A 17658-nucleotide genomic window follows, 5' to 3' on the forward strand; every position below is an offset into this window, starting at 1 on the left:
AAAAAAAAAAAAAAGATTAAAAAGTGAAAAATATATAAAAATAGAAATAAACGTATTTGTTTATAAATTACCTTAAATCAAAACTATTACTCAATGGGAAAAAGGAAAAAAGCGGAAAGAGGAAAAAGGAAAGGAGGAGAGATTAAGGAAGAGAAAGGAGATGTTTCTTCAGACGTGATTTAAACAGAGAAAATGTAGTAACATCTTTGATGGTGGGTGGGAGATGATTCCACAGTCGAGCCGCATGGACACTATATGAGTTAGAGAAGAAAGAGGAATTGTGTATGGGTATTAAGAGAGTGCCTTGAGAATGAGAACGAAGAGGTAAACCATGAACTGATAAGCGTTGAAATTTTTCACACAGGTATATAGGAGCGTTAGGACTATGAAGTACATTGAACAGAAGTGAGAGGGAGTGATAGTCTCTCCGCTGTCTAATTTTGAGCCATTTCAGTTGCCTACGATAATCAGAAATGTGGTCATATTTCCTAAGACCAAAAATGTACCTTATGCATGTATTCTGAAGTCGTTCAAGTTTATCGAGTTGCTCACAGCTTAAATCAGTCATGGAAACATCAGCGTATTTTACTTTACAATTTATCTACTTGAAATAATAAAAATACGAATAAAGTTTTATTCCACTCTTATTTATAAATTTTCGTAGTGATTGACATCGTCAGACGAACTAAACAAATTTCTATGTTATATACAAGTGCAAGCAGGGGTTGTAATTCATGATTTTATATACTTATGGAAATAAAAGAGTTTAAATTAAAATCTTTTAAGCATAAAGTAATAACAATTGTATAAATTTATGTTTTTTTCGAATGTAAATAATAAAAACTGCTGTTAATTATATATTTAATTTTAGTAAGTTTTAAAATGAAAATATGTTTGAATTATATGTATTTAAATTTTAGTAAAGGGCCACTGGTTGGTAGTTCCATCGACAGCTATGTCCTCCGGGCCCGAGGTAATAGAAATTTGTTTAGTCTCCCACCAGTCTGACGATGTCGGTCACGACGAAACCCGGTCACTCGTAAAAATTTATAAATAAAAGTGGAATAAAACTAAATACGTATTTTTATTATTGTAATTAAAATGCAGTTCCACCAAGAAATGTCAGTAGAAAAATTCAATCTATATATATACTTACAAATATATGTATTTACCTTTGCTATTTTTTTTTTTTTTTAACTGACATGATGTAACTGACCTTATCAGACCAGTACCATTGTCGATATAATATCTCACAACAAAGCAATAAATAGTAACACAAAATACAGAATTTTAACTTTTCCTTAAATCTGTACCCGAGGGTATTTATTAATTGAAAACTTCATTTCGTAAACATTTTGGTTTTATCTAATGATATATGGTATCAATAATTTATTTGCTAGTATTCCATAAAACAGCTTGTGATTTTTAATAGAACACTGTTACAATGTTTGATGTATTACATATTATGATAAAGATCATACAAAAGCATATTTTAGAAAACCAATATGAAACTAATTATTCATAGATAACGCTTTTTTTTTTTTTAATTGAAAAATGCAACTTATACGTTTATTTTCGATGGAAATTTTACAAAACTTGGTTGGCGGAAACCTTACACTATATTTATTGTAACAAACACCATAATAATATAATTTAGGTCTTTTTCACAAAATGGTGTACAAAACCAAAAATATGATATATATTTTATCTTTACATGGTGGAGAAATAACTGTATTATGTCGCACGTCGGTTTAAATGCCAAAATACGCGCCAGATTACGTTTTCATAGGTAGAAAGCATATTTGGTGGCAAACCACAACCAGCCCGAATATAGGGAAAATCACGTATTTTCTTAATTTCTTTTCTAAACTAGTTGGAAGTGCATAAACTCAAACAATTCACACAATATAATAGTAATTTATTTAGCTAGAACAGCTTTCATGTATGCTATTTTGACGGCCTCTTTTCTTTTTGGGGTGCTTTGTCAGATACTTTGTCAGATCAGTGATTCCTGGGAAAAGATGACCAGAGTGGTTTCCCGTTGCCTTCTCTGGTAGATTTTTCTGTCGGGGTTACCTTCACTTAGCTGGTTGGTTCTGGTTTGGAGGCGCCAGAAACTCGCCTTTTACCCTCTCGTTATTTGCTGTGATCAAACCGTTATGAGTGTGACCCCATTGCTCAGGGTTCGCGACGTGGACGCTAACGAGTGGGACTAGTCAGTAGTGTTGCCGGTGGAATGCAACTGGGCGTTTGCAGCATTTTATAGAATCACAACCTTCAGCAAAATGTGACTCACTGTGACTCTACTGACAGTTTGAACTTTTTTTGGCTCTCGCACAATTTAATGCAGTTTTACGAGCTGATTGGAGAGGGTACGGGGAAGGGTTTATTTATCAAAGCCGTTGTAATATATTATTTAATAAATTATTATAATTTACAAATATTCAAATTGCTAAAGAACAATCATTATGTATCCAAAATCGTCATACCAAAACGTGCACTTTTTAAAAAAAAACTGAAATTCAACCCCCTCACGGCAAATCATTCTTGTATTTATTTATTTTTTAATTTATTTTTCCCACAGTCTAAATACTATAGAACATCTTTTCCGCATAGGGGCATTTTGATAATTTTATTTTTTTTCTCCATGCAAGATGGATCCACCCTAATGTACAACCTCTTGTTCCTACGGACTAAACACTGAGTGGCTCTTCGAGACGGTTTTTTCGTTTGCCCGCCCGGTACCTTCCGGTCCAGGCATGCGTGCGCGTCGGCCACAGATTACATAAATTTGTGTTGGAAAAATACTCCGGTATAGACTGAAACGTTGAGATAAGTAAATATAAAAGATAAAGTAACTTCTTCGTGTAAAACATCAATCAAAAATCGATAAACATCTAAGACCAAACGCCACGGTATTGATGCTGTAAGGCTTATTTAAGTCGTTGAGTTAATTAATTAAATTGCTTAAAGTATAGTAATAATTGTCTTATTATTAGGATTATCAAAACCATTTCGTTATTTTCGCCTAAACATGTTTTTTTACATCTACAATTAAATATTCAGATGCTGTATAAATGCAACATAGCATTTTTTCTCTCAAAATCATATATTCAAACCTTGAAGTAAATCGGTCTTATCGATCTAATTAAAAAGCTCAGAACCATTATACAAAACGGTATTTTACTGAAAAAAATGTAACAACGTAGCTGTGAAAGTCACATAAGTAAGCTTTTCAGTAAATTTAACAGATGTCTCTGAATGCTATTTGCAAAGGTTCATGACATTTTTATTATTTCGTTTCGTGTCAAAAGAACAGTCGTTATTGTCTCGGATATATATTATTTATATTTGATATAAGAATACCCCTGTATTGTTACATTGACTATAATGAGGGATTAAAGACGTTTCTGTAGAGCCAATATTAAATGTTTTTTTAGGCGATTATTTTTTGGAAGCGTGTTTTTCTTTTGGTGAGTTTTCTAGTATGTATTGCCATTGTTTTAGACTCCAGATTTGCATAAAAAATTGAATTTTAATTATAAAATAATATTACATATTAACTTATATCTTTACATATATAATTCCTCTGTACGTGTGATTTCACCGAACTCCTTCTAAACGGCTTAACCGATTTACGTGCAGTTTTCAGAAAAATATCGATCATTGCGCTGTGCATGTTCATAGCTATTGAAATCTTCAATCCAATATGTAAAAAAAAGTAAGGAGCATAAATGTTTTATTCGTCGATCTACCAGGGTTGCATTTGAGGAGAATGCTTTTACAAAAAAATGAAAAGATGTTTTTTTGTTAGTAAAAATGTTTAATTTTGAATGTCTACAAACAGCATTTGTTTTTCATGGATCTCAATCAAATTCTTTCCTTAAGGAATTTAAATTCCTTATTATTTCTGCCCATTTATTTCATTTTACTGGATTTTTGGTAATACTAAAATAATATTTAATTCAATACATTTTTTAAAATCGTATTCGAACATAAGTACACCCCTCTGTTGGTGAGAAGACCGGAGTTTGACGTTGAAAAAATATTTATCTTATGTTTTGGAATTCAAGTTCATGGTACCTACTTAAATTCAATATTAACAATTTTTAGTTTTGGAATTCAATCATAAACAAGTATCTAGGTACCAACTTATCAATGAACAAATGTCTTTTCTAAGGTTATAGCAGGCAAACCAACGTTCGGGCAGAACAACGTCTGTCGGGTCCGCTAATTTAAATATAAATTTAAAATAATTGGTAATCCACTCATTTATTTGACCGATTAGCGCTTTTGCGGACGTCTTCAGACTGGTGAATAAAAAGTAAAATAATAGGTAAGTATAAATGTTCAACTGAGTAGAATTAAACACTATGACAAGCTTTTTATATTATTTTTATTACACATATATAAACATTATACATTCATTTAGATTGGCCTTCAAACACCTACGTGCGGTCACAGAACCCAAATTTCTAGAAAATGCACAAAGCTTTAGCATAGCTGCATCCAATGGCTTCTTATGCGAGCCGCTCAAACTTGAGAGCGATTGCAGTGACCCCACGGTGACGACCTTATTGTTTGGTGTATAAAATTATGTCACATTTTCTTAAAACTTTCAGAATCCGTTGATATCTATGGCTTGCATGCACCAATGTCCCGATTGTGTCGTATTATAAACTCGAGACAAGATTTGGACTTTTTTGGTGTAAGTCTTTATAGATTTAAAAAATTACTAAGATATACCATATCTGGTCTTGAGGTAGTAATTTTGATTTTTTTTGACCTTGTTTTAATTTTATTTAGTTGTATTTTATTTTATTAGTGCCTGTATTTATTATAAGAAATTGTATTTACCATCGTTAGAATGGATTGCATAAATCCGTCAAATAAATAATAAATAAATAAATGGTTACATATAGAGTTTAGGCAAGAATCCGGATAACTGGACACTGATTCAGAAGATTATATCATCATTATCCCCTTTCCTCACCTAATGGTGCATATGGCATTGCATTTATACACCACAGCGCATATAGATCTTTTTGTTACAAGAAGGTAAGATAGTCAGTCTTAGGCTTCAAGTGCCAGTCCAGGAACTACGAAATATTCTAGTGCAAAAACACATTTTTAAAATTAGTATTTCATGTCAAGCATGTCGGCAATCGAACCAGAGACCTCTTGCGTGGTAGGCTAATGCCCTGGACACTACACCACGATACTGACACGAGGCAGAAGATTACAGGGATATAGAAAAGTACCTGGACGAAAATTTGGTCTTAAGTAAAAACTGCGAGTCCGATTAAAAAAATGGATTCAAAATAATGAAAGTGAAGTTTAAGAACAACTTGAGGAATGTCTTGAACTGACGCATCATCATCATCAGCCGTACATCAAACGCAGCCTATCTTTTACACGAAGTGCATGAAACTATTTCAGCGAAAACTGTTTCCGTTGGGCATGCGAACCTGTTGGCAGGTAACAAATGATGATATTCTTTTTTGACCATACAACTTGTAAAAGATTTTTAAAAACGTGTCCTTATATTGATGCCTTGATTTAGGAGCTATGTTTTTCTCTGCACTTTTTCGTATGCTGAAATTTCATACAATTACATTTAGCACAACCTGTTTTGTTGCATCTGCTGTTAATTTTGATTCGTCCATGGCCGTTTTAATTAAAAATATTTTTAAAACGTAAAATTTTGGTTACGGCCTGCCTACATGGGATTAACTTTCTTGGACCCCTATTTACATCTCCTAGACCCCCAATGATTTTTTACTCCCATGAACTTTTTACGCAGGGTGTTTTGTGCTTAAAGCTTGAATTAAATTCAACACTGTAAATAGCCCTCTCGGCCTGCTGCGTGAAGTAAAAAAATACATAAACTCATGTGTTTACCCGGTAACACATTCTGAAATAATTGTCCAAACAAAAAACTTGCCTGCTGGGACGAAGAAAAAAAGAAAGGGAAAATTTTTGAGAAAGAAACACGGACTCTTAGGCATTTACAAAGCTTATGATCTTGTTAAAAAAATGAAAAAATCATAACCGTATGTATTTATTAGACCAAACAAAATAAAGTGATGGCAAAATAATGTAATACTTCGAACTGAATTCCAATTAACTTATTTATGTAACGGTACGTTTAAAATGATATGTATATTGAAATTTGTTTTTCGAGAAACGATAGCAGTTAGAGGGTTAGGGGGTTGTCCATGAGACAATCCAATGACAATCCCTAAACATGATTAGTTTAGAATATCCACATACCATACTTAGATATTTTGTCAAAATTACCGTTTCCTATGGCCAATAATTAGCTACGAGCCAGATTTATAGGCCGTTTGCACGTGGGCAATACAATATTGTTATGTCCTAAGACAAGCTATTGTTCCTAGACATTGCCCTGGAGATAGGCGGGAGGACTATCTTTGCGGAACGATGATTACGCGCGCGGACATATCTTAGGACAATAGCGATTTGCTCGCTTCCGGGTATTTTTTCTGCCGAAAATGGAGACAAAAATAATTACTTACTTGGGAGCTGTTAATATTCACATATATATCAAAAGAGATATAAAAAAAAATAGAAGAGGGAATATAGTCAAGGCGTCTACAGGACTTATGACCTGTCATTGGCTGATTTGAGTGGCAACTTTACACGCCGTGTAACATTTACCATTCTGCCCCTATTTTTTTAAATATATTTTTTTATATATTTTTTTTTACAATAAACATAAGAGGTAAAACAGAGTATTAAAAAATAAAGCATAATGACATAGCAATGAAATACATGTTAATAGTAAAAATAGTAAACAAAAAATCCCACAAAAGCATGGCCTGTTCGAGGGTATACAAGAAAATGTTAATGAATTTTTGCTCGTTTAATAAATAGACAGATATATAATTATACTTATATTTTTGTGTATCATAAGAAAGAGAAAATAAAGTATTCTGTAAAAGATCATATAGTATTTAATAAATAGACAGATATATAATTATACTTATATTTTTGTGTATCATAAGAAAGAGAAAATAAAGTATTCTGTAAAAGATCATATAGTATAATATAATATATATATTCCTTCAAATCTTCCATCTGTTGATGTTTGTGAAGTTAATGAGCTGAAATCTTTATTGATATTGGTAAGATTCATCGGATTGAATTATTTTACCCACCTGGTCCAAAAAGAAGTACAAAAATTAAAAAATATTATCAGGCGTTGCCTAGTAAGTGGGTGAAATAATGCAATCAGATGAATCTGACCCACATCAATAAAGGTTTTAGCTCTTTAACTTCACAAACATTAACAGATGGAAGGATTGAAGGAATACAGATGTTTTAATATTGGCAGAATGGTGAACGTTACACAGTGTGTAAAGTGGCCACTTAAATCGAGTATTATTCAATCAAAATCTATAACCTACTTCCACTATCTATTAAAACAATTAGTAACAAGAAAATATTTAAAAAGGCTACAAAAAATGGATAGCGGAGCTAGGTAGAAGTTTAATAAATTGTCTCATTCGCCCAAGCCAATATTGAATCAACTGCTCCACAAGTGTATAACTTATGTTAAGTTTTTGTTATTTTCATTGTGCGTTTTGTAATATAAATAATATAGATGTACATATTACAAATATACCTAGTTTTAAAAACTGTGAATACTTGTTTATTATCTCTGTTTATTAAGTGAGTCTTCTTTGTTTATTCTCTAATGTAAAAACATTTCAAAAGAGTATTTAAGTGTCCTTGGCACGGGTAACCCCAGTGAGGTCACATTATTTTTATTATTAACTATAGTTTGTAAGAGAAATATATGAATAAATAAAAATAAAACAAAAAACCAGCCAATGACAGCCCGTAAGCCCTGCAGATGGCTAGACTTCTATATTCCCTTCTCTAAAATGTTCTCCATCTCTGTTGTAAAATGTAAATCCTTTTTACTATTTAGTTCGTTAGTTAACAACTTCTTGGTGTAAAATTAATCATATTTTCGTGAACTCGCTCGTAATAAACGCTGCGCTGTCTTGTATTCATTTTCACTCCGCACATTTTCATGCAGCACTCCGAATTTTCGTATTGTCCCAGCGTTATGTCCTGCGTGATCGAGGCTGTTCACGGAACTGGGACGATACAATATTGTCATATCACTGTATTTTCCGCAAGTAAACGATTCTTCAGTCCGCGGATTACGGAACCAGTCTCATTTTAGCGCTCGCTGCATTCGGACGTGCTAACAAAGAAAGGTTCTTGTTTCTTTCTATCAAACTTCCGGAAAAGTTTACATTACGTATTGGATAATTTCATTAAACTGTAATTAAGACTTCAGTGTGATTTATTAGTGGTTCGCGGCGTGAAATTTATGTTTTGTTTGTGGAACACATTTTTAGAATTGTTATAGTGCACGTAAAGCTTCCTGCCTAGCATGTAAATATTTACGTTTACGCAGGTGTCTGAACACGGTTAATGATTTTTCAAAAAAGAGCTAAATGAAGTTACGTTATAAAAACATTACAAGAGTCTATATGTTGGTCCCAAGCGAGAACTAATTTGACAAATATTTTCAAAGTGGCGAAAAACGTTTTTAAATACGGAATATGGAAGATTTTAACCAGCTAATGACGTTTCTAATGCCCAGTAAATGCCTGAATTTTTTTATTTTTTACTAATAAATAACATAAAAGGTACATGTTTTTCTCAAAATTCTATACATATCTACTTTAACACATCTAGTAAATGTTATCACTGTAACTCTCCAAAAAAGAGACTAACTATTGTGCTTGGAGAGTGACTTACACTGTTGTAGTTGTTTATTGTCTATTATAAGAGTTTATATAATTGTAAATACGAGTACATGAGAAAAAAATAAAAACATAGGAAATAAAAAGACAAAACATAAAACAATAATACATTCATACTAATTAAAATTAAATGTAGTTTTTACACGTGTTCAAAAAATTTCTTTAGAATTACTTTAAATTTATTTATTGATATGTTATTTTCAATAGTTTTTAGTTCATTGGGGAAATTATTTCATCTTTGTGTGTATCACCATCTTTGAAAAAGTTCAAAAGGTTTTTTCTATAGGAACAATACCCTACACTAAATAATCAGATACGTGGGAATAACTTTTACCGAGTTCATGAAGTATGTTTAATACGGCATTACAAGTATACACTGTCCGTGAATTGTTGCTACAAAACGGTGGCACCTGTCTAGTCATTCTTCCTGGCACCCTGATGAGAGATAATAGTAATAATAAATCAGGGCAATCCAATATTGAATAAATTGAAAAGGTCAATAATTTTTCTTCTATCGTTAAGTTTTAACAAATTTAATGTTTTTAATTTAAAATGTATATAACGTAAGAATTTTTTTTTGAACTCATTCAAGAGTATTGCCGCAAAGAGCCGCGCAGTGCCGCGCCATGCCGCCGTAGTGTGATATGGCTTTTTTAGAGAAGTTAAGCGCCGCGCCGCTGAAGTGTCGCGCCGCCGTAATGTGGTTTAACCTTAACGCAATTGAAATTTTTGTGGAAGGGATTCCACAACACGGTCGTGTGTATGTTGAATCTACTTCAACGGCAAATTAAATCGTTCGCATATTAGAACTTGTGAAATCGAATGAAGGCGACGGTAATTTGGTAACAATGATATGCGTATTAAGCACGTTCAAGATTTATTAATGGAACATAAAATTGGGAAAGTAGATAATATGCTAAAAATGGCTTCAGACGTTAAAATCGTTTTCGAGGAAAATAACAGTGATGAAGATTGTGAAACAAAAGAACAAGCTTTGAAGAAATTCCATGAAGGCCTTTAAAAAAATCTTGATTTTTTTTTAATGCTCACCCAACCGCTGAAAGAACTTAAAAATTCGAAAAGCTGCTAAAAATAGCTTTTTTCCGTACCAGAAATTTTACAACGACCTATTAAGAAACGTCAAGAAAACTAAGATCACAGACTTTTTAACTTTCGTAAATCTGTGGTGTAACACGTGTCTACATAAGATACAAAACTTGATATTTATTATTTATTTATTTATTTATTCATACAAATACATACATATTACGAAAAAAATACAATTATAACATTTCCCAAACTCTATGAGGCCAAGGGCCGTGTGTTGAGTTGCGATACATCATAATGGAAAGTGGAAGCACGTACATAATTAAATAATATCAAAAATAAAAATTAAGTATTATAACATAAACATACATATTTTCAAAGGACATCTGGACAACACGCTTAATAGTATATAAATCTACGCAATATCTCGCAGCAGTCTCCTGCAATGGTCTCTTCTCTTAGACAAAATCCAGACTTGTTCACTCCTCCTGAAGATGGCTTTCGTTTCGGAGAACTTAATATGTTCATCCAGGACATTGAACACTCTTGGGGCCACAAAAGAGAAATTCCTCTGAGCAAACGTCGTACGTGTTTTGGAGTTAACTAATTCAAATTTCAGGAAAACCTCGTACGAGCTTTGCTGGGATCTCCTCTAGTAGCCGCATGACCAGAAATGTGTCAATGACTATTTTAAAAATGATTGTCTAATGTCCAGTAATAGACATATCATTATTATTTATGTAAATGAAGAAGTTGTATTTTTTGTAATCTTCAAATGGACATTTTCACACCGGATTTGGAAAAATAAATTGATATGAATATGCTGGATTTTAATACAAAAAATATTTATCCTTACTATGCGAAGAATGATATTGATAATACGAATAAAAGTAATATCAATACTACAATAAATCTGTTTGACTGTTTAAGAGCACAATAATAGAACTTTTAAAAGGAAAGGCAAAGACGCTGTTCGGTGGCCGGTGTTTGTGTGAAAAAGGCGAAAACAAAATAAGAAAGTTGTTCAATCAGTCGGTTATTGGGAGTAAGTGGAAGTTACTGGCGTATTTTAGTTTTTAAATTTATTTTGGTAGAACAGGCGTAATTACATTATTTATTTTTTTATGGAAAAATAATTATTTTAGTTTGTCGCTATGTTTTTTCTTTAAATGTCTGAACTCCAGAATGTTCTGTCTTTTGCTTGTGGTAACACGATGTTACATCACCGCGTGTAAAGGAATTTAGTAGCACAGCCTTTTAAGATGATGGCATAATGATGGCATAATGATGATGGCATAAAGCAAATAACAAAAAAAAGATTCAGATTTCAACCAAAAAAACATTTACGTTTAGTTTTATCGAGCAGCTAGGAGAAGATAATCGCAAATCAAGATTCAACAAATTGGTTATTTTTTTACTGTTCGACACAAATAAGATATTTTTAAAATTAAGGTGATTCTAAACGAAAATATGAAACTAATTTTTCGTCGATGGCGGTTGTATGATTTTTTATTGAATAATGCCATTTTTATGTTTATTTTCAATTGAAATTTTACAAAACTTGATTTGCGGAAACTTTACACCATATTGATATTGATTAACAAATACCATGACAATATTATTTAGGTCCTTTTCACAAAATGGTGTTCAATACAAAAAATTAGATAAGTTATTTTTGGTTTTGTACAAAAATAAGATAGGTTATTTTTTGTTTTGTACACTATTTTGTGAAAAGAACCTAAATTATACTGTTATAGTATTTGTAACAATCAATTTAGTGTAAAGTTTCCGAAAACCAAGTTTTGTAAAATTTCCAATGAAAATAATCGTAAAAATTATTTTTGTTTATTCATTTACCTTAAATAATAATAATTTTAAATAACAGAGCATTTTATAGAAACCTATCTAGCGCTTTAAAGGAGAATTACCTGTAAATAATATTCATATAGGCGTGTATTTGTTATACCATCTACTAGTGTTTACTTTTGTATGGTCTGCAGACAGCGAGACATGTATGAACGTAATCGTTCTTTAAATTAACGATTCTATCAAACGCTAAGAATAAAATAAATAGCCATTTTGTAAATATTTGTCATGAATGACTAAACAAACACTTTTAACCAAAAAGGAAAACATTTCTTCGAATGATGACATCAAATTACTGATTTAATAAAAAATACCCACTCAATCACGTTGATTTATTTTCTCAAACTTCTTTATAAAACTAAGCCCGTTTTGTTGATAAACTTAGAATATTCATAATATTAAGAAATTAAACGTCTGATAATTATAACAAGAAATTTACACAAAAATAATATCACTGTCAATATTCCACACTTCAACAAAACATTCGTTCAAGGTGTAAGGATTATTTGTCTGTCAAATTATTAATATGTTGCTATGCTTGAAATCTGGTTAAAGCAAATTAGCATTGACGAAATAAAAAAGAAATGTTTTATAACATGTAAACAATGTCAAGTAAATGTGAATTTTGAACACGGTACAGTCTTTGAACCTGAGAACAGGTTTTCAGTTAGGAGGATTCTTAAATATTGTTTTCCATGTAGTTTGAACATAAATAAAATAATTTAAAATTATTTCAAATCTTTTGAGTTTTTACTTTGCTAGCTAACACATAAAAATTTATTAAATTAAAATAACACAACTTTATCACAACTTTTTTTCATCTTTTATGTTATCTTTTATAGACATGAATGACTCGGTCAATTAAAGATGTTCCATGAAAATCTGAGTGACTCTTACACGTATGAACTAGAAATCAATATGCAGAATGACTCGGAATACGATGCTGAGTTTAATGACAGTTTCTGGGACCCAGGATCCGTGTTCAGTGCATTTATCAACCCTGACTACATCCTCATCGGATTGTATGTTCCCGTGTTCTTACTTTCCCTCGCTGCCAATTTACTGGTGATCGTAGTTGTCATCAAGTACCAGTACATGAGAAAGTAAGTACCACTGAATTAACTTTTATTGCTTCTAGCTCTGAAGAATAAACAGAGCCTCACAACGCAGACGGTGTGATTTGGTTGGACAAAAGATGTGTTGAGATAAACTTTTTTTTTAATTCAAAATTTCAGGTGGATAAGAAGTTATCGCTTTATTAATTTGTTTACAGTAAAAATTTTTAGTCAAATCAAAAAATATTTAGGTTTCCTGGAATAAGCCCAAAAATATTTTTTTTCTGTCAAAAACGTATTTTATTATGTATGTTTTTTTTATATATAACGTTGTTTTTTTTACTATTTTCATGTATAAAAAATTTCAAATTAAAAACGTTCAATAACCAAATAAAAAAATTAATATCTGCCATGTAACATTGAGATCTTCAGTATAAGCTGTAACATTTAAATGATTTTTTTACAATACTTAGGTCTATTGTTGACCATGTTGAGCATTTACCACAATTGAGGATGGCCTCAAGTATGTGAACTCCCAAGCATTTAAATCTGTTAACTTTCTAAATCCTCTGTCTATTATTATAGAGAGGCTGATCAGGATCAGGACAGGATTTTTTGCATATGATATGAGTCATTTGATATTAAAATTAAGACAAAGATGACTAGAGTTTTCCTGCAGTGTGTCAACAATTTTCCGAAAGTCACCAACAGACTTTTCAAGAAGAACCGTATCGTCTGCATACTCAAGTCGCATTACTTTAGAAGGGAGTTCACTTTTATACCTCGATCAGGGCTGGTATTCCAAACGCTCTCGTGGCCACATAATCGCGTGTATTTACATACAAAATACACGAGAAAAACTGTTTTCTTGTGCCACGATAATGGTTCAGAATAGCATTCCAAGTGGTATTGATTTGCATAAGATAAAATCTACAAGACGATGAATAAGAACGGTACAAGGACGCAACTTTGTCTCATTCTAGTGGAGACCCCAAACCAATCAGTTCAAGAGCTGCCGATTCCTAGACAATAATTGATGTCTATGGTCTATGTGAAGCGCTTTAAAACAGCAATAATCTAGGGAGGAATACCATACGCATCGAGAATTTTCCAAAGAAATGGTTGATGCGGACTATCAAATGCTTTCTCGTGGTCAATGAAGCAACTCGCGCGGAGTGAATGCTTTTTTTTGCTCTGTTGGCTAATGGGTTTTTTATTATGAATATGGTCCGCACATGATTTACTAGGAATAAAACCAGTTTGGTTGACTTTCAGAATCTGCAATACAGGAGCTCGTATTCTGCCCAAGAATATCTGAGCAAGAATCTTTCCTGGAACGCTCAGTTGAGTTATTCCGCGGTAGTTATTGCACTCGAAAAGATCACCTTTCTTATGAAATGCAATGATCGTGTTATTAATTCAATCCCTCAGACAAAGTTTTTCATCCCAAATTTTTGATAATAAAGTGTGGAGAGGCTTAAAAGTTGCATCTAAACTACCTTTTTACAGCTTGGGACTGATTCCATCTTCGCCCGGCGCTTTCCCATTCTTTGAACATTTCACCACCTTGATGATTTCATTAGTGGTTGGAGAATGGTCAAATATATTGGCTGCTCTAGGGATGTTAATTTGAACAGCCTCTGCCAAACTATCGAATAGGTCCAAGAGAGGTAGGCGATTAAGGACCCCGCAGAAATCATCATTCATTATGTCACACATTAGCTCCATATCAGACTCAACTACTCCACTGGGACTGCAAACAGAACCCGGGGATGGTGTTGTCTTGCCACATACATATTTTGCGAGTGATTTTAAATAGTGTTTTTTAGTCATTTCTGTGAGATGCCTATTCTGCTGCATTTATTTGCGAATCCAAGAAGCGACGTTTGTCTGTGCGAGCAAATCTCTTGACAATTTTGTCTTAGCATCGGTAGCCGTTTCTTTTTGACGTTCAGTAACTCTGAAAAGATTTTCTGTCCAGTAATATTTTCAGTTCAACTCAGTCTAATAAGCCCATCACATTTTTTAAAACCAAAAAATAAGCCTTCAAACTTCTGTGAGCTCTTTTACAACTGTTTTGACTGCTTGTATGTGCAAAAGAATCAAAAATTTCTTTATTTTACTAGTTGCTCTTTTAACGATCAACTAAAGCTCTTATCATGAGAAGTGGTTCTTTACTATTAAGACTGCTAATAAATCAGATCTATGTACATCTATCTACCTCAAAATCAACTTGTGATGAGTGAAAAACTCTGTTTGTTTTTAACTCTGTTTGTCGAGCTATTTGTATCCTTTCGCTGTCTGATTAGTTTTCATAAGACAAACAACAATCCCAAAAGGAGTTGTTATGGGTGTACCATAAAAGCATTTCTCTGTAGGGTTGATAAAACAACAGCATTAAGTTTATCTCTAAAGTATGTGGATTTTTTAAATCTAAAAATAGTTATATGATGCGCATATAATAATTTTCAATTGCATTCTATTACTCGTATAAACCACGTTGAAGCCTTAAACTTTATAACAAACTCACTTAGTAAAGATAATTGCGGAGTTAAATTAAGTGATCCAAATATATAAAGGTAAAATTCGGTTTCTTATTGTCAGCCACATGAGAGATGTTTCCAGTGTTTCAGCTTGCCAAATTTTGGAGGCATGTTTTGCCAAGTTTTAAGCATTTTCAAAAAATGAAATGGATCCATTAGAGACCCCAAATTTTATGCGATATCATAAAACCAATAACACAATTAGTTGTTTATTGTGCATCCAGCTAATTGGTAGAATTCCATATTAAATTTGGTAATTAATCCAAAATAAAGTACTTTAATTTTAAAATACACAAAAGAGTACCTTTATAATGTGACGCGTTTTGTCTTTTTAGGACATTATAAAACTAACTTAACTCTTAACTGGCGTCCTTGCCCCTTTGGACCCATGTCGATTTTTTATTATTCCACTAATCTCGCGTTTTTCGGGGAAGTGCCCCCCTCCTCAGTACCTTCCTTTCCAAATTACTAAACACAGTTTTTACATTTTTTTATTTTGTCAACGTTGTTGTTTAACACATTGTCGTCGGGACACGGCATTTGCCGTTTTTCGCGGACTGTCGGTCAACCGCGGGACACGGCAAATGCCGTTTTTGTCGACTGTCGGTTGTTGGCGGGAAACGGCATTAAACGGGTTTGTTATCAGCGTGAAATAAAACGCCTTGAAGGGTGATTTGTTACCTGAGGTGCTAGGCGACAGTCTGTCGACGTTATTTGAGATGCCTTGTCCGGATTGGCTAGTGTGCCACTTGTAAAGGCGTCGCCAGAAATCTAGAGTTTTATGCGATCTCAATCTCCAGTTTAGTTTGAGTCATTTCACGTATTGGACTATTTTTCATACCGCTCGCACTGTTTTGTTTACTGTTTGGTATTTTCTTATTTGAATATATTAGCATTGTATAGGACGTTACCCCTACAAAAATGTCTTTACAAGCCAATGATAGTGACGATGAAGTGTATGCCGACAATTTATCTAATTGTTCATGGAATGATGACATTGAAGAGTTGTCAGACAAAGAACCGAGTGATGATGAACAAATACCAAGACCTAGAACGTTTCACCGTCGCACTATTGAAAGTGATTCTGATTCGGAGACGAGCTCAGATGAGGATGTGGACGAGTGGTCATCGTTTGATAATCCTCCAGTTCTGGAATCGTTTTTAGGCCGCCGCGGTTTGAATTCAAATGTCCATTGTCCTCAAACTGTAAGTGATGCGATAGAGTTATTTATCGGTGATGATTTGTTTGAATATTTTATAAACGAATCTAATAGATATTACCACCAAAACTCACATAATTACAAATTATATAAAAAATCGGGAAAGTGGAAAAATATTACTTTGAAAGAAATGAAAAAGTTTTTGGGGCTGATTATTTTGATGGGACAAGTTCGAAAGGATATAAGGGACGAGTACTGGTCTACTGAACCAACAACCGAAACTCCTTATTTTGCTAAAACGATGTCCAGAGACCGGTTTCGGCAGATATGGAAAGCGTGGCATTTTTCTAACAATGAAGAAATCATAGATAGTTCCGACCGATTATGCAAAGTAAAACCAATTATTGACCACTTTTTACCTAAATTTATTTATTTTTGATGATCAAATGTCAAATATGATTTCTTTGAAAATTTCGATCGAAAATATTATTTGGTTTAGAAATTGTGTCAATTTTAAGAAAGCGATATATTTTTGCGCTAATCGCGAAAAACACCCGCTATAGGCTAGAGTCTATTGTTCGAAGCGCCCGACTACAATGTGTTAAGACTGATTAAAGTATATATTTTTGTAATTTAAAGATTTTCTTATTTACCAATAAACAGATTATGAACCATCTACAATAAACAAAAATCAAAATTAAAATCGAACATATTTTTTTTTTCAAATATGTTTTTTTTAAAAGGCGGGTCCAACGGGGCACGGACGCCAGTAACATTGTTTTTTACCACGACGCTAAATAAGAGTTCAATATTTACATCAATTTTACAGTTTTCTGATGTACTCACAATAATTCCTGTTTTATGATATGGTTGAATAAAAGTACTGACAGTTTTTTTTTTAAAGATATAACCCGCTTAGCCTCTATTTTGAGGCTGGTCAGCAGGTGGAATAGAGGGGATATGGAAGGAGGTAGTGAAAAATACACCCCAACACTCAGACCAATTGACAAAAAAATCTTTCTTGGATTTTTTCTTGCAACTGGCGAAAATCGAACCCGCGACACCAGTTTCACAGTTGGTCTTACAAATTGTGCTTCGGCGCCTGTCCACTAATAAAATTGAAATAAAATGTACTTAGTTAACCCTAATTGATTTTAATAACTTTACTTTTCTTGGTCTA

The 17658-nt window shown here is 32.8% G+C and overlaps 1 protein-coding gene across 1 annotated transcript in view; it reads left to right on the plus strand.

The window, feature by feature from the left end:
* Positions 1 to 8649: 8649 nt before the first annotated feature.
* LOC148276128 (QRFP-like peptide receptor) overlaps positions 8650 to 17658 on the plus strand; it is a gene marked incomplete at its 3' end in the record, with an annotated part of 32995 nt that continues 23986 nt past the window's right edge. Inside the window, exons 1-2 of the mRNA XM_088234726.1 lie at positions 8650 to 8690; positions 12563 to 12823. Of these exons, the coding sequence (XP_088090852.1) occupies positions 12588 to 12823 (236 nt within the window). The remainder of the gene's footprint in view (positions 8691 to 12562; positions 12824 to 17658) is intronic.

The sequence above is a fragment of the Micrasema longulum genome, unplaced genomic scaffold (genome assembly GCF_059751315.1).
Source record: "Micrasema longulum isolate JH-2025_06_02 unplaced genomic scaffold, ASM5975131v1 h1tg001270l, whole genome shotgun sequence".
Lineage (NCBI taxonomy): Eukaryota > Metazoa > Arthropoda > Insecta > Trichoptera > Brachycentridae > Micrasema > Micrasema longulum.